Source organism: Macaca nemestrina, chromosome 5 (genome assembly GCF_043159975.1).
Source record: "Macaca nemestrina isolate mMacNem1 chromosome 5, mMacNem.hap1, whole genome shotgun sequence".
Lineage (NCBI taxonomy): Eukaryota > Metazoa > Chordata > Mammalia > Primates > Cercopithecidae > Macaca > Macaca nemestrina.
Genome location: NC_092129.1, coordinates 23,219,943 through 23,240,507, shown reverse-complemented (window position 1 = coordinate 23,240,507; position 20,565 = coordinate 23,219,943). Strand labels below are relative to the sequence as shown.

At 40.1% G+C, this 20,565-nt stretch overlaps 1 protein-coding gene across 12 annotated transcripts in view; it reads left to right on the top strand.

The window, feature by feature from the left end:
* The window catches only part of LOC105465504 (centrosomal protein 85 like), a 311,447-nt gene that overhangs the window by 47,118 nt on the left and 243,764 nt on the right, over positions 1–20,565 (top strand). For 4 of the 12 annotated variants that reach the window (XM_071096357.1, XM_071096356.1, XM_071096358.1 and 1 more), the window contains exons 1-2: positions 14,416–14,927; positions 15,650–15,755. In XM_071096357.1, the coding sequence (XP_070952458.1) occupies positions 14,925–14,927; positions 15,650–15,755 (109 nt within the window). In that variant the 5' untranslated portion in view covers positions 14,416–14,924. Of the gene's footprint in view, positions 1–6,392; positions 6,611–9,391; positions 9,501–10,563; positions 10,987–14,415; positions 14,928–15,649; positions 15,756–17,529; positions 17,580–20,565 lie in introns of those variants that run through there. The other 8 variants (XM_011713949.3, XM_071096359.1, XM_024787849.2 and 5 more) reach the window with 6 other exon arrangements.

Here is a 20,565-nt window from a genome sequence, read left to right as displayed (position 1 = left end):
ATTCTTTAATACAGTCATTATAGACAGATCCTAGTTTCTCTCCGACTTAATAATTGTCTTCCTTCTCTATTTTTTCCCTGAATATTCTATACAAAAATATTTTATTGTTCTATAAAACTAAATATACTCTTAAACTCAAAAAATAACATTACCTCTAATAATATATTACATATACATTATTAGAGATTTAGATGTTATAGAGTTGGTATTACTTTTTTTTTATTGTTTTGTAAAACAAAGTAAAGATCTTAGGCAATTCCTGTATCCAGATTTCAATTTACTAATGCATTAGACCTAAACATTTTAATTAAAATAAACCTTAAGGATTCTGGATATTTATTAATAGTTAACTGGAGTACAGTTAAAATTTTATTATTTATAAAAATGTAATTTTAAAAGAAAAAGAATAATAACAAACTTTATTGAAATGTATTTAGAAACCAAATTTTGAAATACCTTATTTTAAGTTGGTTTTTCAAGGCACAAGAAAAAATACTCTGGATATAGGTTCCAATCTACTCTTGTGTGCATTAACAGGACACATGTATAAATACCAATTTTGTTTATACAAGTTTTAAGCTACAAGAACATCTTAAGATGACATTATATGGTAATCATATTTTACTCAGTTTATCAATATTACATTTTTCCTTTGAAAATTCTGACACCTTGGCCGGGCGCAGTGGCTCACACCTGTAATCCCAGCACTTTGGGAGGCCAAGGTGGGCAGATAATGAGGTCAGGAGTTCGAGACCAGCCTGGCCAACATAGTGAAACCCTATCTCTACTAAAAATACAAAAAATTACCTGGGCATGGGGGCGGACGCTTGTAATCCCAGCTACTGGGGAGGCTGAAGCAGGAGAATTGCTTGAACCCAGGAGGCCAAGGTTGCAGTGAGCTGAGATCACGCCATTGTACTCCAGTCGGGGTGACGGTGCGAGACTGCGTCTCAAAAAAAAAAAAAGAAAAAAAGACAATTCTGACACTTCTCACATTAAGTGACAGTCTCCTTATCATATTTGAGAAAACCAGATTCAGAGAACTCAGGGTGGGAGTTAATGAGGCAATTACAGACATTACACGACTCTAGGCATGTTGGAATGAGGGTATCCTCAAAGGTGTCTAGAGGAACAAGGAGCATCTTAAGACTCCTGAGGCATGTGCGTTATGGACACACGATCATGCAAAGGATATTGACTGAAATAAGTACGAAATACTTTGAAAAGACGTTCAGTATAGATCCTGTGAACCTAATTACAGTGTTTGTTTTGGTTTTATTCCAATGGGAAAGTTATCTGGCTTTTTCTCCCAGAAATCATAGGGTTCAAATAAGTAGGAGTATGGGTTACTAGAAATCTATAAAAGCCATTGCGTTGTAAATGACAGTACGGCCCCTTATCTGGGCAATCCGCCAACTCCCCGAGCTCCTGACTGCAGCAGTACTCCTCAGCTGGCCTTTTGCCAGGATCTGAAAAGAGATCAAGGCATATGAGCTTCACTGTGGCCCTTACTTGACGTCTTCAGCTGACACCTTCTCCAGGGAGGCTGGCAGCCACCTCAGCAGAAAGCCACCTTGAAGCCTATAAAGTTTACCTCTTCACAGAGGTTATACTTGCGGGCAAATGCCCACATGTGTACCAAATCATTTTAACGAAGCCCATCATAACCCTCTGGATGAAAATGCAACAGAAAAACTACAATGCCTGGTGCCAGTTCACATGTAGCAGGTAGGTACTTAAGGTGTGATAGCTACCTGTGTCACGAAAACATGGAGACACACTCTCATCTGCTGATTACAACTCATTTCCTCTAAGACATTTTAAGCCGTCTGTTCTAAAAGTTGGTATGTGGGGAAGATGAAAATTCTTTTTTTAAAAAAATTATGTGGTAACACCCAAAATCAAAACTGAAGCTAACGTGGCATTGCTCATTTCTGCTCTAATTTTCTGGAAAACAGTTTCAGGCAAGTTAGGACGGCAGCAGGCCCAGGAGCTGAACAAATTCAGGGGCCATCTTAGGGCAAGCTGGGGTGGGATTAGATGTTCCAGTCTGCACTGTTCTCCTAAGCCTGCCATGATCTGAAACTTAGATCTTGGGCCTGGGCCAGAACCAGACTGACCTTCAAGGGTGAGCAAAGAAGGCAACAGCATCCAGGCTACTGTAGTGACGAATTCTCTTGATATTGCCTTTTCTCTCTATTCTCCTGGAGTGCCGATCAAATGCTCCCAATCTACCACCTCCCTTAGTGTCACTATAACTACTGCCTCCTACCGACATTTTATGCCTTTTTAAGATTATGAAAATAAATGCTAACTACTATGTCTTTTGGTCTCAGTTGAAAACAGTTATCCTTCAGCTATCTTTCACAGTATAAATAACTTGCCCAACTTTGCTAAGGCTAAAGTTTGCTCCATAACTTCATTAGGAGATTACTGTAATGGAAAAAAGTACGTAATTAATTAATATAAAGACTAATTATTATAAAGATTTGTATAATGTCTCAATTAGAGGATATAGATTCATGTATCTTTTATATATATATATATATTTTCAGAATTTCTTTTGTCATCATCCACAGCATATGCATGAGGAGTATAAGTTAATTTTAGATGCTTTGTTCATCAGCAATTCATCTCATGTTCTCTGTAAGCACTTGTAATAATGCATGTATTTGATATTCAGGTGGTTCTTTGTGTTTTCATTTTAGTAATTGGTGATTCAAGGTGCATAGAATATTAAAAAACTAGTGTTAATTACTATGATGAAAGTAGAGATTGGTTATTCTACTAGCTTTTTAAAAACTTGTAAGTCTTGCTTGTAAAAAAGGGTCTGTAAGATTTTTTTCTGAATTCAGTTTTAGGTAGTATGTTAAAAATAGATTCCCCAAAATAACACTACAAAATATTAGGGCTGTTTAAGAAATACCTTGTTTATGCCGCAAAGTAGAGGAAAAAAGGACCAATTTTAATTTAGTCTAGATGTGTCCAAATATAATATGATTTTCCCTTTTTTCTAACGCATATTTTCAAAAGTATATTTGGGACAACCTGATATGTTAAACTTTTGAGATATAAGCAAAATAGTTAAATGTCAACTTAAAATATTTATTAATTTCCTTGTAACACTGATTAAATATACTGATTTAAATGTTGTTTTATCCACTTTTATATTTAACATATATTTACAATAATAATTTCATAATTATTGAACTCCATTTTCAAGTGGTCCTTTAAAAGTTTATTTATTTTTAAAAATACAGGTTCTAGATTTTACAACTTGAATTTATGTCAGGCCAAGAGACTTCTGCAATCAGTACACTGTTGAACAAAATAAAATAATTAAGAGTGACCCATACATGAGAGATTGTAAGGACCGCAGTACAAAGTAACTCCATTGTGTTAAAAACAAAGGAACAAAGAAGCCTTACCCTATAGCTATTTTATACTGTTTACACAATAGAAAATTAAAAAGCTTAAAGTGTTATAGTGAAGTAACCAATCCTTCACACTTGTGTCTGGTTTTAATTTTTCTGCCCTACTTTGGTACTCAACAAATAATTGCCAGATGAATAATAATATTTCTAAATCATCTTTTTGTTTTTTATATGTATTATTTTTATGACCTGAAAAAAAAAAATAAAGAAATTGGTTCTCCCATAAACCTGAAAATTGTAGTTAGACTTGTCTGTTTTTCTGAATTTATTATAATAACTTGTTAAAATTCCAGAGCTCCACTGAAATCTTAGCAAATAGGTCCACTCCTTAAATTAGCTCAGATTCCTCTAGGGATTGTTTAAGTGATGTTAACTCTATTTACAGTTCCAGAGATCCCTACATTCTTCCACTGGGTAAGCAATACGCTGAAAATTCTTTGGAATAAAAAAACCTTACCAACGGAAACAGAGTATATTGAATTGAATTCTCTTCTACTACCTAGAAGTAAGGAAGCTACTATGAAAACTGTCTTAATGATTTAAAATTATTTGAGTAGTGAAGTTGTAACTAATTAATTATTCTTAATTAATGAATTAAACTCCTATTGACATAAATTAACTCAGTAAATTTCACAAGTTTGTTATGTGCTCCTGGAAGTACTCTGAATAGTGGCAAACTTTTCTAACTGGGGGGCGGTAGCTCCCTGGCCCAGGCCAGTCAGAAGCATTGAGGACCTTCTCCTCCAGAGTTCCATGTGCCCAAGTGGTATTCTGAGTCCACTTGAACCTGTCATGTCTGTCTTTCTTTCTGTTTTGGAGACTGGGTCTTGCACTGTCGCTCAGGCTGGAGTGCAGTGGTGCCATCTTGGCTGCAACCTCTGCCTCCTGGGTTCAAGCAATTCTCATGCCTCAGCCTCCAGAGTAGCAGAGACTACAGGCATGTGCCACAATGCCCAGCGAATTTTTGTATTTTTTTAGTAGAGAGGGGGTTTCACCATGTTGGTCATGCTGATTTGGAACTCCTGACTTCAAGTGTTCTGCCCGCCTCAGCCTCCCAAAGTGCTGAGATTACAGGCGTGAGCCACTGTGCCTGGTCCAGTTCTCTCAATTCCACCTTTCTCTGCTGTTCAAAACATAAGACATCTATACTCTTGTATAGTCTTAGTCTATCCTGCTATATGCTGCCTTCTTGGTAACTCATCCTTAGTATACAGTCCTCTCTGGGAAACATTTTCATCATGCTCTGTAGACCTCCTGTTTTCCTATTTAAAACAAAACCACCAATCTTCATCTTCCTCACAGAATGTGTCAGTTGGCTTTTCTGGAAAGCGATGCTAAAATGGAACTAGGGGTGTAAGAGGCTTATTGGAAGGTAACACCCGTGAAAGATGAAAGGCACAGGAAGCAGGACTGGAAAGGAAAGGCTCAGACTACAATGCACATCTGACAAGTTCCCAGTCAACCCAATCGCAAGCTAGAGAACAAGGACTGATGATTAGAAGGGCTCTGCATTGGAAAGAATGGTCAGGCCCCATTATCTTGGCTGAGATTTGTCACTGGCTGGAGATATCTGGGAAAAGCACGGAGTAGGGCAACTATGGTTTACAATAATCTATTGTTATATTTTAAAATAGCTAGAAGAAAATAATTTGAATGTTTCTAGCATAAAGAAAAGAAAATTTTTAAGATGATGGACATCCCAATAACACTGATTTGATCTTTACAAATTATATGAATGTATTAAATTATCACATATATGCCCAAAATATGTACCTCTATTATGTATCAATAAAAAATAAAAAATTAAATAAAAAGGCTGAGGCAGGTCCTGCAGGTGCTAAAAGTTGGAGGCTGTCAGCTAAGTACATTCCTCGTGGCTGAATATCAAGGTCTTTCTTGAAGGGAGATCAGAGAGACACACTCCAAGGTCACCTCACAGATCAATTCCTCCACTGTCTCATCTCTCCAATCTTAAACTTCAGCACCCTCCTCTCTCACCCTAACATCGTATCTTTCCAACTTTTACTCCCTTACTCTCGTTATATTTGCTTTTCAATTGCAAAAGTTCCACTCCTTTATTCCCATGACCTTCTCTCCACATTTCAGCTTTGTCTTAACTGCTTTTTCCAGATAGGCTACACCCAGTTTCCCATCACTTCATCTATTCTTTCACCAATATCCTTACATTCTTTGCCCCTTTTTCCCATTTGAGTGCCCACACTGCAAAACCCTATTTATCTATCTGCCTTCTTTCTTCCTACACTCAAACTGCTGGTTACAGCTAAAGAAAACCATACACCACCGCAGATTAATGTCACATGGTTTCCAGTCTTAGCTGAACCCTAAACACTATACAGAAATCCTATAGTTAGGTATTTCCTTCTCATATGGCATCTGAAAAAAAACTTCCAGTTTTTATTTCACAGCATGTTGAAGAGCATGGTGGAAAAGGCATGGGCTTTGGAGTTACATGTATCAGATTTGAATTCTAGCTCTTTACTTCCGGTGTGACCTTCCCTAACTTCTCTTTGGTCTTTTTTCCCCATCTGTAAAATGGAGGTATTACTAACTACTTAACATAAAATAGGTAACTGGTTTAGTGAGAAGTCTCAAATCACTGGAAGTATATGCTCAAATTTTTTTCTCTCCCAATAACACTGCCAACTGTACGCTGTTGAAAATCCCCTTTTCCACTGAGTACATCTCAATCCAATTCCCTAACATTTTGAACATTTTCAGCTTTCAACAGTCCTCTTCTCCACCAGGGCAGGTCAGATAGGAGGCTGTGTGTGGGTTTGTGTGTGAAGGCATGATCTGCTTTCTTGAATCCACACTTCCTTCTACTTACTGTCCAGTGTCTGAAAAAGCACGAAGGCAGGCAAGGAAGACTTTGTATCCTTACGCACTGTCCAGGTTGCTGTCCCATTTCACTATAAATGATCTTGTTTCTTTTCCTAGGCTCAGGATGGCCAGGTGGTTACCATAAGTTCCATTGACAAAGATGTCAGTCCTAAGCAGTTCCTGAAAGCATTGATGGTCCTTTGGAAGACTTTATCTGTTGGCGGAATTCTATCCCTCCCACACCCACTTCCTATCCCAAGGACTGCTTCAGTGGTTCATATCATACCTTCTTTCTTATTGGTTATTGCAACCCAACTCTGGAGTCAAAGGTACAGGTGAGATTCATTTTCTGTACCTCCCAGGAATCAGGGACTTAAGATGAGTGCCCTTGTCCTCTTGGCCTCACCATACCACCTAGCTACCTCTCCCTAATTTTCCTTCCTTTGTTTTGGTAGCACTGGGCAGGAAATCACAGCCTAGAACGAAGGCTTCTGTGAACCTGGCTCCCAAAAATTTGGTAAATATTTGTCAAGAGTGTACTATTTCACCATAATTCCTGGACTAATTAGTAACCCCAAAGGGCCAGGAAAAGATACCAGTCACTATTTTATTCTGATACATGTATATAAATTACCATATACAACTGACCTGGCCTATACCAATGTATGTTATTTTTTCTTGGTGAGCTATAACACAGTTACATTTCTAAATTGCATGTTTGTCTCTATTACCAATATAGGATGTACACACACACTGTTCTAACTATTTTACAAAGATTAAACCCCACAGCAATCCTGTGAGGTAGTTATTATAATCCCCAATTTGCAGGTAAGGGAACTAAGGCACAGACAGGTTAAGTAACCTATTTGTTTTCCATTCACCTATTTGAATTCTACCTGCCGGGGATCCATTTAAGATATTCAAATCCATCTTCAAAAGAAAGAGTGTTTTTTTTTTTGTTTTTTTTTAAATGATACATGATTTTTGGGATTACAACAATCCATAAAAAATTGGATAACTTGTCACCTTTGTGATCTGGAAGAGGTTGTAAAGCATGGTCCTTGATACACACTTGATATATAAGAATTATCTAGTCCTTGGAATCGTTTAGAATTCATTCATAAATCTTTTTCTATGTAGTAGCAATAGTTCTTTAGGAACTACTTCAATTGTTATTGGTTGGTTTACTTTTCCTACAGATTGTTTGGTTCTTTTGCTATTTTATATATTTTGTATTTTTGTAAATATAAAGTTTTCTTGAGCTTACCTCATATTATGCATGGGGTTTCCTTTTAATTTTATTTATTTTTTAGAGACAGGATTTTGCTCTGTCACCCAGGCTTGAGTGTGGTGGCACAATCATAGCTCACTACAGCCTCCAACTCCTGGGCTTAAGGGATTCTCCCGCGTTGGTCTCCCAAAGCACTGGATTACAGGCATGAGTGACTGCGCCTAGCTCTTCTAATTTTAAAATATCACTTTTATCCATTGTCATATCCCTCTTCAGTTCTGTAGTTGATGTTTGCACAATCTGACAAATTTGAATCAGAAAAACACATATAAGATAGCTCACATAAGATAGTAAGATAATCATAGTAAGATAATCAGTTCAAAGATTTACATACAAATTTAAGAATTATAAATGCAACATTTATTTTTCACTTTTCAATAATGTCTTTTTCTGAAATGAAACATTTCAAACAAATAGTTTAATATAGTTTAGTATTTAATACGGCATTTTTAGTACTATTTTCTTTTGTGATCCAGTTTATATTCTTTAAAAGTCCCCTCCCAAAACATTAAATATCCTAATTTCATCTGAGCAATTATACTTATACACACACACACAGAGTCACTATTTTATTTATTTATTTATTTATTTATGAGATGGAGTCTCGCTCTGTCGCCCCCTCTGGAGTGCAGTGGCCGGATCTCAGCTCACTGCAAGCTCCGCCTCCCGGGTTTATGCCATTCTCCTGCCTCAGCCTCCCTAGTAGCTGGGACTACAGGCGCCCGCCACCTCGCCCGGCTAGTTTTTTGTATTTTTTAGTAGAGACGGGGTTTCACCGTGTTGACCAGGATGGTCTGGATCTCCTGACCTCGTGATCTGCCCGTCTCAGCCTCCCAAAATGCTGGGATTACAGGCTTGAGCCACCGCGCCCGGCCAGAGTCACTATTTTCATTACTTATATTATCTCTGCACAGTAGAACAACTGCGAAGACTGAGGTTTATTGAGGTTCAACGACAAATGTCTTTGCTTGTAAAATTCTCCTTGTAGTCCTAACACACTGTCACAACAAAACAAAAATAGGCAGTTTACCACATGGGGTTTAGTAATGGTTAGGTAGTCCTTAGGTTCTCCAACTTGTGTTATGATAAATTTTAATCATTCTGAAAACCATGGCTGTATCATCCCATGTACATATCATCCATGTATCATGGATGTGGGGGGAAGCATTAGTTAAGTATATACTCAGAATTCATATGATTAAAAGAAATAGATAGTTACTTTATCTACATAATATTCCCACTTAGTATTTCAATTAATTTTAATTGCATTAGCCCTCTATCCTCCCAAGTTTAATTACTAGGGACACAAAAATTTTATCTTTGATGCCAAGTGCCAAAAGAGCAACTTGTTTTTACTGTTTGCTTTTACTCTGTAATAGATATTGAAATATTTTAGATTCTTTCACCTTCGATTGTACTTTCTTTGTGTAGTAGCATGCCCTTTATATTGATAAAAAGATGTAGAAAACCTGAGTAAACGATTTTCCTTAAATACTGTTTAGAGTTAGCAAATTGGCAGTTTTGAAATAATAATTGTATTTTAAACTCGCAAAAGCCAAGATATTTCTGTAATATTTTATACACTTCTTAGAACTGCATCACAAATGAATTTCAAAAATTCTGCTCCTGAGACTGTGGTAACTACAAAGCATGAAAAAAAAAATGTATACTTTACATAGTGCTATATAGCTTCTGCTAATTTTCTTTTTGGGACTTAAAAAATCTACCCCCTCAAGTGTTAGATAAAAAAGCTAATGCACATTTAAATCAGAAAAAGGAACCAATCACACTCGTCTTTCATGTTTCTGTATCTTTTTATCATCAGAAACAGCTGACCCTTGGCCAACATTACATGATTTGGAGAAATAATTGGAAGTCTACCACAGGGAGACTAAATGTAAAACTCCAATCAGATAAATTACAACACGGATGTGGTAAGTTATAGAACACACACCCAAATGTGATTTAACTTCCAAGAATTTTAAGTAGTATTTCCCAATTAAAGTGTCTTTAAGGAAAAATGCAAATATGGGGCCTTTGTTAGCAAGATTCCAGAACAGGAAAAGCGGAACTCAAAGCCTCCCTGGTTAAGTGACCTGCGTTCTGGCTTACCTCTGAGTGATGGGCCTACTGCAGAGCCCGCCTCCCACCACAGTGCTGGCCCAGAATTTATTACGCGAACTAGTTTGTAACTAAACGTTGGAAGCATCACCATATTGCCAGTGAGAAGTAAGATTTAAAAATAAAACGATGCTGTCCCTTTTCGCTCTTCCTTAGGACGTCTCCTCCTGCACTAAGGGTTCAGGTGAAGGGTGGAAACCGGCCAAGAAGAGGAAGAACGTGAACCAGTAGGGGGCAAAGAGGAAAGGACTCCCTTTACAGACTTTGGTGCCATTTTTACTTTCTGGTTGCTAATCTGAAACGTTGTGCGATTACAATGACGACCCCTCTCCCCCTAGGGTCCTAATTACCTCCGGGCCTTTTCCCATGCACATACCTGTGTTATATTCTGGTGCCTGTGTTGCCCCCACGCCCCCATTAGTAAAGGAAAACCACCCCTTTTCTGCCCCTAAAGTGATCTATAAACGAAGGAATACAGATGAGGATTTAAATCCCAATCCTAATTCCAAGAGAGGCTGGAAGTCCCCTCAGCCGCTCCCTGGTTTGGCCCCTTCATCTCGAGCTGTGGTGACGCCAGGGGCAGGTCTTCCACGTGTCTTTACAGAGACGTGTAGGAGGGAGGGCGTGAGGGATTACCCAAGGGAGGGGAGAGTATCGCAAAATAGGCCAAGTCGCTGCCCTGTACTCAACTCGCAGGGCGGGAGGATGGAGACGGAGGGATGCGGCGGGAGGGCGGGACAGCCCAGTCGCCGCCAAGGAGGAGAAGCGGAGTCGGGGGAGCCCACCGACCCGCCCGCCGCAGTCCCCGCCCTGCGCCGCGCCGCGCACGCCTGAAGTCATCGCCTGAGGCCCCGCCCCCTCGCGGCCCCAGCCCCGGCTCTGGCTCAGCCGGCGGTGGGGGCGGAGAGAACCCGCAGCTGCAACTTCGCCTGGAGCCTTTGAGCCTGGGCTCAGCCGGGGATCTAACAGCCGTCATCGCTGAGTCGCCGCTTCCCCGGCGCGGGCCTCAGCCCAGCCGGTTTGGCCATGGCAGCCGCTGCCACTGCGGCGAATCTGGCCCCTGCGCTCCCGGCCCGTAGCTGAACAGCCGTTAACCAGCCATCCCGCCTTTCCTCCTGCCCGTGCCGCCGAGGCCCAGGCTCCGCGCAAGTTTCCGCCACCGAAGAAGCAGGAGGACGGACGTGAGGAGTCGGGCGTCCCCGGCCCACCCGGCCCTCTCGCCCGCGATGTGGGGGCGCTTTCTGGCTCCGGAGGCCAGCGGCCGGGATAGCCCCGGCGGAGCCCGCAGCTTCCCTGCCGGTAAGGAACGGGACAGCGCCCCGGCTGGGGTGGGGGTCACGGCCGACCGCGGCGCCTCGGGACCTCGCCGCCGCTCCCCTCCCGCCTCCGGCCTGTCTTCCCCCGGCCGCCTCCCCGACGTCGCCGCGCGCCCAGTGTCCTCCCCGCTGCCAGCACCCGGGCTGACGTCTGGCTTGCCGCGTCCCAGGCGCATCAGCTCCGCATCCCTCGTTCCCGCCGCTCCTCCTTGGGCTGCAGCCCCAGCGCCCCCAACTTCCAGCTCGCTTGGGCCCCCGCGGGTTGGGCTTTATTGTCTGCCCGGCTTTTTCCTTTCACTCGTGGGGTGTGTGACCGGCGTGATAACGGGGCTTGCCCGTCGCTCGCTGGGACCCGGGCAGGAAGGTCGCTGCGACCGTGCTGCGGCGGCGGCTCGGGCGCGTCTCGGAGGGGCCGCAGTTCCGTGCCCTCCAGGCTTCTGGGAGGCGCGGGCTGGGGTTGGCTGTGCCCACGCCCGCAGCCGCTACTTTTAGGGCGCGTTTAGGGGAGGGAGAATGCTGCCAGAGATGCGACCGCTATCAGCCCCCCCCAAGGGAACTTCAGCCCCTCGGAATCAGCTACCCTCAAGGGAACTTAAGCCGTTCGGAGGAACCTGGTCGCCACCCCGCAGCCCCTCCGGCGTAAGGGGAGGGCGCGTCCTGCAGTAGCCAATGGACCATTGAGCAACCAGGTTGCGAATCCGTTTGGCTTTCCGTGGTCCCTTCAAGGAAAATTAGGGGTTTGCTGCATTCCGTGTCTGATGGGGGCTGTTTGTATCGGACAGCCATTTCGTGCTTGCGTCGCTCAGAAGTTATGTAGGAGCCACAAAATTAGGATAAATCTTCCACTAACTTGGGATAAAAAATAAGTCTTGGGTTGCCTGTGATATGTTCTCTAACGATGATGGTCCTTCCAGGCACTTTTAATCTTAATTGAGTTTTGAGGCCTTTTGAGAAACTGAGTTATATGGATCTTCTATGCAGAAAAAACAATGCCATATATACATACGCAAAATTTTCCCTACAGTTTTAGCTGGTTCTGGGACTCCTGTTAAGTAACCTTGCTCCACACAGTGTTTGAGCTCGACTTGTGTAACTTAGAGATATTTTTGCATACATTTCCAAAGAGGTTATTTACAAAACAAAAAAAGCAGAAGCAGCATTTGGAAAGGGGTCTTTTGATGGTAATATTTTCTACTGTTTTTTAAAAAATCAGGCACTAACCGAGTCACTAATATCAGGCTATTGAAATTTCGAATAATGCAATTCTGTGATAGTTTAGATATTTGTGATGTGGTTTTTAAAAAGACATATATACATTTTAAAAAGCCAGAGTTAGAATTGAATCATTCACTTAAGTTTAGTCCTGAAACACTTTTAGAAATTTAATGTAGGTATGAATTTTATAAAAAGCAGTATTAAGTAGGGATTTTTTTTTCTAAATTGTATGCTATTTGTCCTAAGGAGACAGTAGTTCAGAGGTTTCCCCAGTTTACAGATTATTCACAAATCCTGTCATCTAAGTAACTTAAGTGATTGAGAAGCTACTTCATTATCCCTAGGGGCTAGAGGGAGTGGTTTCAGTTTATCTGAAAATGTCAAAAGCCATCTGTAATGTCTTTAACCTATTAAAATTTATTCGTGATAATAGCAGCTTGTTTGGAGGTATATCACTGAGGCTTGGTGTCTATTTTTCATTGTTTTCTATGAAGAGAACATTTTAGTATTTAAAGTTGAGTAAGGAAGGACTTTGTTATGTTGCAGTCTCTAGAGAGACATTTGCTATGGCATAGAATAATAGTGGAAGAAGATACTTTGTAAATACTACCCAAATTGAAAAAATTTGGACAGTATAGCTGTACCAAAGCATGTATTTTATCTCAATTTGTCAGTAATAAACCATTGGCAAATCAGGACATGGCTTTGAAAAGTTTTTTTTCAGCTATATGCTGAAATAGTAATGTATTTATTGTGTTTCTTCCCTTTTTGAGCAAACATAAATATTTAAAATTATCTTTGATAATTTTAAGTTTTAAAAAGTTCTACCTTAGATGAAAAACTTGTGTTGCTTCTTGTGCAAATGAACAGATGGTGAAGGTCAAGATAATGACCTCTGAGTTGATTCATGTAGGGATCTTTTGGAAGGAAATTTTTATTTTTGAAATGTTGTTCAGTATATCTTTTGAATAATTTGAGCAGTTATTCCAGCCCTAAAATTGGACTTGTCTGAAAACAAAGTGTGAAGGCAGGGATAAGTAAATAATTTCTGGTATTAAAGTGAGTTTATCTTAATATGTGGATTAATTCAAGGTGTCCTGAAACTGGTTTGTTTGTTTATACAAATATGTAACTAGACTAAAGGAAAAGCCAAAGGTACTGTAGAACCACTTCCTAAAAATCAGAAGAAATTTTTTTTAAAGAAATGGCAGTACAAAATAGGAATAATAAGTGTAGTTTGAAAAATACTGAACTTGAGCCTTCACTTAGGATTCAGTTTGATTTGGCTTTTCCCATTTTTCAGCTTTATGGAGTAACTGTTGTAAACCAAAAATAAAATGAGTATTTATTTGTTTATATTTTGAGACAGAGTTTCCCTCTGTTGCCCAGCCTGGAGTGCAGTGGTGCGATCTCGGATCACTGCAACTTCTGCCTCCCGGTTCCAAGCGATTCTCGTGCCTCAGCCTCCCAAATAGCTGGGATTACAGGCATGTGCCACCACACCCAGCTAATTTTTGTATTTTTAGTGGAGACAGGGTCTTACCATGTTGGCCATGCTGGTCTTGAACTCTTGGCCTCAAGTGATCCACTGGCCTCAGCCTTCCAAAGTGCTGGGATTACAGGCGTGAGTCTCCCCGCCCAGCTAAAATGAGTGTTTTCGTAAGTTTTCTTACAAAGGTCAAATAAAAGCCTCTCTTTTTTATATTGGCAAGTGTGGTTAGAAAGGTAATTTAAAATAGAACAATGGGCATGTTTTTTATGCATTCGATTGATTGCATTTGAGATTACCCTATTGTTCAGAATGTATACTGGTTTCAAATTGGGTGAAGGATAACCATATTTCCCATAAGCTTTTGAAATCTAGCATGATAGAGTGATACTTTGAGTACTTCCTAACACCTAATTGTGCTAAGTATGTTCCTTTTCATAAATAATTTTTTAAAAATAATAACTCAAGCCAGGCACGGTGGCTCGTGCCTATAATCCCAGGATTTTGGGAGGCCAAGGTGGGCGGATCGCTTGAGGTCAGGAGTTCCAAACCAGCCTGGCCAACACGGTGAAACCCAGTCTCTACTAAAAATACAAAAATTAACTGGGCGTGGTGGTGTGCGCCTGTAATCCTAGCTACTCAGGAGGTTGAAGGCAGGAGAATCGCTTGAACTGGGAGGCCGAGGTTGCAGTGAGCTGAGATCATGTCACTGCACTCCAGCCTGGGTAACAGAGTGAGTCTCTGTCTCAAAAAACAAAAACAAAATCTTATATATTCAACTCCTAAAACATTTTGAGGTAGAGTATTATACTTTTATAGTGTGTGAAAATAAAATGTTACAGGAAACACTTGAGCTGAAAAAAAAGTCATTTGTTCATTGCTTTGAGCTTTATATTTACCTCTTAGTTGATGCATTGCCATAAGGTGTTTAGTGATGTCATAATGATAGTGGTAATAACTGGTATGGTTACAACAGGTAATATTGTTTTCTGCTGTGGTTCTGAATTAGATGGACTTCTAAGAGTACTGTAGTAACAATGAAACATAACTCTGGCCTAAACCCAGCTGGGCATGTTCTTTCATAATAGGTTTTGCGGGGGGGTAAGAGGTGAATCTTAACTTTAGTGATGACTTTTGTGAAATGAACTTGATTAATAATTGGAATTTGATCACTTACTGGCTTGAATGAAGCTGGTAAATTAATCTGAGGCCAAGTAATGGTGAGTTGATAACCTCTGTTGTCATGTTGTAATATTTATGTGTGTGAACAGAAAGGGTTGAGGGAGTCCTGATTTTTCTGACTGGATGAAATGTGTATTTATATACTTGGAAAAGATGATGAAGACATAGTCTTCTGGATAGTATTTGCCTGAGTTGTAGCCTAATTAGTTTACATACACTTCACATTAAGAAAATGAAGAATGTGATCATCAGACACTTTTTAAGCCATATAATTTTTTTTTTTTTTTTTGAGACAGAGTCTCTGTCACCCAGGGGTTGACTGCACTGGAGTGCAGTGGTGCGATCTTGGCTTACAGCAGCCTCCATCTGCTGGGTTCAAGCGATTCTCCTGCCTCGGCCTCCCGAGTATCTGGGATTAGAGGCGTAAACCACCATACCTGGCTAATGTTTTGTATTTTTGTAGAGACGGGATTTCACCATGTTGACCAGGTTGGTCTTGAACTCCTGACCTCAAGTGATCCGCCTGCCTCAGCCTCCCAAAGTGCTGGGATTACAGCCATAAGCCACCGCACCCAGCCAATTTTTAAGCAATAACATGTTATTCATTATTATTACTACTATAAAGATTTTCATATTTTACACTGGCAAAATAATGTTCTAAGAAGAGCAATTTATTGTGTAGGGTCATTTAAGGATGGGCATGATCAACATAAAAATAACATCAAATTACTTTACTTTTTTTTTTTTTTTTTTGAGACAGAATCTTGTTCTGTCGCCCAGGCTGGAGTGCAGTGGTGCGATCTCGGCTCACTGCAACCTCTGCCTCCTGAGTTCAAGTGATTCTTCTGCTTCAGCCTCCCGAGTAGGTGAGACTACAGGCGTGCACCACCGTGCCCGGCTAATTTTCGTATTTTTAGTAGAGACAGAGTTTCACAATATTGGCCAGCCTGGTCTCGAACTCCTGACCTTGTTATCTGCCAGCCTTGGCCTCCCAAAGTGCTGGGATTACAGGCGTGAGCCACCGCACCTGGCCCCAAATTACTTTTCATATCAATATTTTGCTTTCTGTTTCCTTTAATTAAAAAAATGGTTACCTAGCATAGTGCTTGTTACCTTGGCATTAGAAATGTTTGTGAGTTATTCTTTAAATAAATATAGTATGCTAGACATTGTATTAGCCTCTGGGGATATATCATTGAACAAGAAAGATAAGGTTGTTGCTCTAAGGAGGCTTGTATTTTACTTTTAAAAACATTTTTTAGGTTTTTGTTTTTTGTTTCGTTTTTGAGACAGTGTCTTGCTCTGTCAGTCAGGCTGGAGTGCGGTGGTGCAATCATAGGTCTGTGCAGCCTTGACCTGCCAGAATCAAGCAGTCCTCTCACCTCAGCCTCTCAGGCTCAGCTGGGAATACAGGCATGTGCCATGACTGCTGGCTGATTTTTATATTTTTTGTAGAGATGAGGTCTCACTGTTACCCGGGCTTGTCTTGAACTTTTAGGCTCCAGTGATCTCCCGCCTGGGCCTTCCCAACTATTGGGATGACAGGCATGAGCCACCGTGCTACCTGGTAGTGGCTTGCATTTTAGAGGGGAGGATCAGTAAGTGAACAGATAATGAGATGATTCAGCTAGTGTTAAGTACTAAGAGGAAAAGAAGATTGGTGAGGTGGCAGGGGATGGGCAGAGCTCCTTGAGTGGCTGGTCAGGGAGGCCTCTGAGGAGGTAACATTGTTACCTGAATGATGAGAAGAAACCAGACATGAAGGGAGAAGTGTTCAGGTGGAGGGAAGAAAAAAATCTCCAAGGCAGAAATGAGTTTGAGAAGTTTGAAGAACTCCAGTGAGTCTGGAGCTTAGTGAGCAGGACTGTGAGGTGAGGAAGGCCTGATAATAACGTTGAGGGGTTGTAGGGAGTCTGGATTCTATTCCGCATGTCTGAAGATGCTGGAGAGTGACTTTATTCTTTCACTCCTGAGCGCACATTGAGTGCCTACTATGAGGCAGATACTATTCCCATGTATTGGAGACATGGAACAGATATTCCTTGTCCTGGGTGCTTACAGTCAGTCTTGGCTATTCTGTGGAAGAAGAAATTGTAGAGGAGTGGGGCAAGAACAGCAGTAGGGAAGACAGCTAATAGGCCATTGCAGTTATTAGGTGAGAGATGATGGCTTGAGTTAGAATGGTTAGATTGGATTTGGAGAGAAGAAAATGGATTTGGGATATACATGAGAAATCTTAAGGATTTACTGATGGTTTGGAGTTGTCAAGTAAGGGAAAGAGCAGTCAAAGATGACATCTTAATTTTGGCTTCTTTGATTATAATTGATAGTGATGCCATTTCCTGAGATGGGGAAGGTTAGTGGGCAGAGGACAGTGGGGAGAGAGTATAAGGAAGATAAATGGAATCAAGAGTTCTTTTTTGGCCATGTGAAATTTGAGATCCTTTTGAGAAATTCAGGTGAGATGTTGAGTATGAAGTTGGGTATAAATGCTGGAGCTCAGTGGGGAGGTTGCTGGGTGAGAGACAGGAATTTGAGGATTACTTGGGTATAAATGGTGTTTAAAGGTCATGGGTCACACCGAGAGAATAGAGAAGACAGTAGAGGACTAAGCCCTGGGACACTACATTTTCTCTTCAGGCAGAGGAAGATGAGCTGTCCAAAGACACTGAGAAGGAGCAGCCAGGGAGGTAGGAGTAAAAGCAGAAGAATGAAGTGTTCTGGTAGACAGGAGTATGAAGGCAGTAGTGATCACCAGTCTCATGCTTCCAGGCAGCCATGTAAGATGAGTCCGAACAAAATGCATCAATGCCTTTGGCCAGTTTCAGTGAGATACTTAAAAATTTGAAATTAGAGGTTATCTAATCCAGTGGAGCTGACTTTATTGCATAAGGATTGATACATAAGTGCTTAATAAATATTTGAATTGCTTTCTCTTTACCACTTATTAAGCTAGGGTGACCAGTTGTCTAGGTTTGCCTGAAGTTTCAGTTTTAAAAAACTAGGGGATGTGTGTCATAGGTTGCCTGGGACTGAAGGGTTTCCTGGGATTCCTTACATTGAACAGTGGCCAAGTCTTGACCAGAGTACTGTGTCTGCTCAGGGCATCTGAACCAGTGTTAACAGTGTTCTCACCCATCAGAATAGAAGATTCTCTCAATCAGGGAACCAGACTTTAGTACTGTATCTAGTTTTATTTCATGCTTATATTAACCTCTGTCTGATCTGAGAATCTACCTCAGAAAAGTAACTCTATCCCTACTTTTGCTTTTTTTCTCCTGCCATAAAGTGTTTAAAGACTTCATTAGGTAGTGCCAAATTAATTAAAGGTTGATAGGATTTTAAGTTCCTTTAAAGAGAGAGTTAACATAAGATCAGAAACTGTTGTATGCCTTTCTACACTGTTAGTGTGCCTTATTTGCTTTATTGATACTCCTTTTGAAAATAGTTTTTAGTATTAAAGTTTAGAGTTCTGAAATGAACTACAGTTTGTAGTTATATATTTCTCTGGAAGATTTTGGGATGAAAGATTTGGACTATGTTTCATGTAGTTTAACATTTTCTACCAGTTGGTTACATTGCTTTTGTAGAGGCAGAGATTACCTCCTGACCATAAGAAATTACATATATATGGCCTTGCCATGACATTTCTGAAGCTTTTCTAAAGCATTCTCATTAATACTGAGCATTCTGTCTCATTTTAGGAATAATGTACTGAAAAGTTAGACTAGAAGTTAAGTACTTTAATTTTGGGAACAGAAAACTTCCGTATATTTATAAATTTTCTCAATTATTTTGAAATATTTTAAGACTTTTTATTTTTCTTTAGCCATTTAAATGTATTGTTTATGGTTCATATGTTCTAGGACAATGATAAGCCTGTCTGAAACACCAAGTTGTATATATTTGTAGTGGTTTTATGAACAGCCTCATTAGTTGTTAACTGTACCTTATTTTCCCAGTTTTTAAACAGGAGAAAGGACTTACAAAAAACTAAATTAAATACGTGGCTATTATTCCTAATAGTTGCCAAAATGCTTTTTTGAACACGACTTTTTTTTTGTTTTTGAGACGGAGTCTCTCTGTCACCCAGGCTGGAGTGCAGTGGTGTGATCTTGGCTCACTGCAACCTCTGCTTCCCAAGTAGCTGGGATTATAGGTGTGCACCACCACTCTGGACTAATTTGTTTTATATATATATTTTTAGTAGAGATAGGGTTTCACTGTATTGGCCAGGCTGGTCTCGAACTCCTGGCCTCAGGTGATCCGCCCCCCTCAGCCTCCCAAAGTGCTGGTATTACAGGTGTGAGCCACCGTGCCTAGCCCAAGAAAAGCCAATTAGCTTAGATTGAGCTAGATTTTAATGTAGGTATTTTTTGTCTAGTGTGTTTATGTGAGAAAGTATACTTACTTGATGCTGCTAACCTTATTTTAGCTGAGTGAAAGCATCTTCAGTGACTGTTTAAGTTTAATTTCCAGTCTTGGAATCTGATCTTATTTTATTCTTGATTCTTACTTTCTTCTGGCCTAGAATTTTACGTTTGGTTAGAACCTAACTTTTTGTGTCTGAGCAGATCTTTGGATCTCTTTTGGGATTGGAGCAGCACACTTTCTCAGTTCCCCTCCCCATTTGGCTACCTGTTGTTTATTTTTATTTTCTTTGACACATTGTTACAAACCTTTCATAAAAAGGGTAGGGTAGGTGTATAGCAAATGTTTTGAGACTATAGAGAATCAATGGACTCCTCATTTTTTAGACATGCCTAACAGTAAAAATTTCACCCAAGTGCTCCTATTTTAAGTATGCAATATTTATTATACTTTATCAATTTTAAAATGTACTTTAAAAATGTTTTGGCATTTTTGATATCTGGATGCATCATGTAATTCAGGGTGTCATTTAATTGGCATCCTTTTTTTTAGTGGTACATATAATTGATATATTTAAAAAATTATTTTTTCCAACTCACGTATGCAGATACATGAGTCATGTTGATTTCCAATATGCCCTCTCCATATTGAGCGTTTCATTTGAAAGCATCATCTTTACCCTAATGGGGATTAATGGTTATTTTTTCAAACAGAAATTCTTGGTGCCATATGACTGTCAGATCTGATTTTGTAATTTTTTTTTCTCTTGCAAAAGGAATGTTGAAGAGTGTGCATTGGGAAGCATCAACTTGACTATTTTCTTGCTTGTTTATACTTATATTTTTAGTATTATCTTAAGGTTTTTCAACTTCAAGTTTCTTTGCATTAATATTTTAGAGCCACAAATCCATTTTATCAGGTTGCTAAAGTAAAACTATGTAATGTTATCGATATGCAAATCTGTTTAACCAGCCATGAACTGCAATGCATTACTGTATGAAAAAATCAGATGAACGAAGGAGAGTGTCACTGTCAAGTCCTCTGTATAGAACACCTCCATTTATGTTATATATATGTAACATAACGCTCTGACAATCCGAGTAAGGGTACTAGTGTTAACCTGTATGTTAAATATTATAGCAAAATTTAATATGTTACTTTTTCCTAAAGATACTTTTCGATATAAACAGAAGTTGTTTTCTTCCAGCAGCTTGCCAGTGGCTTGGCTCATGTACTCCCTGGCATGCATGTATTCACTTTGGAGATCGTAGGGATAGAAAGCTTATGCTTAATCTCTTGGAATAA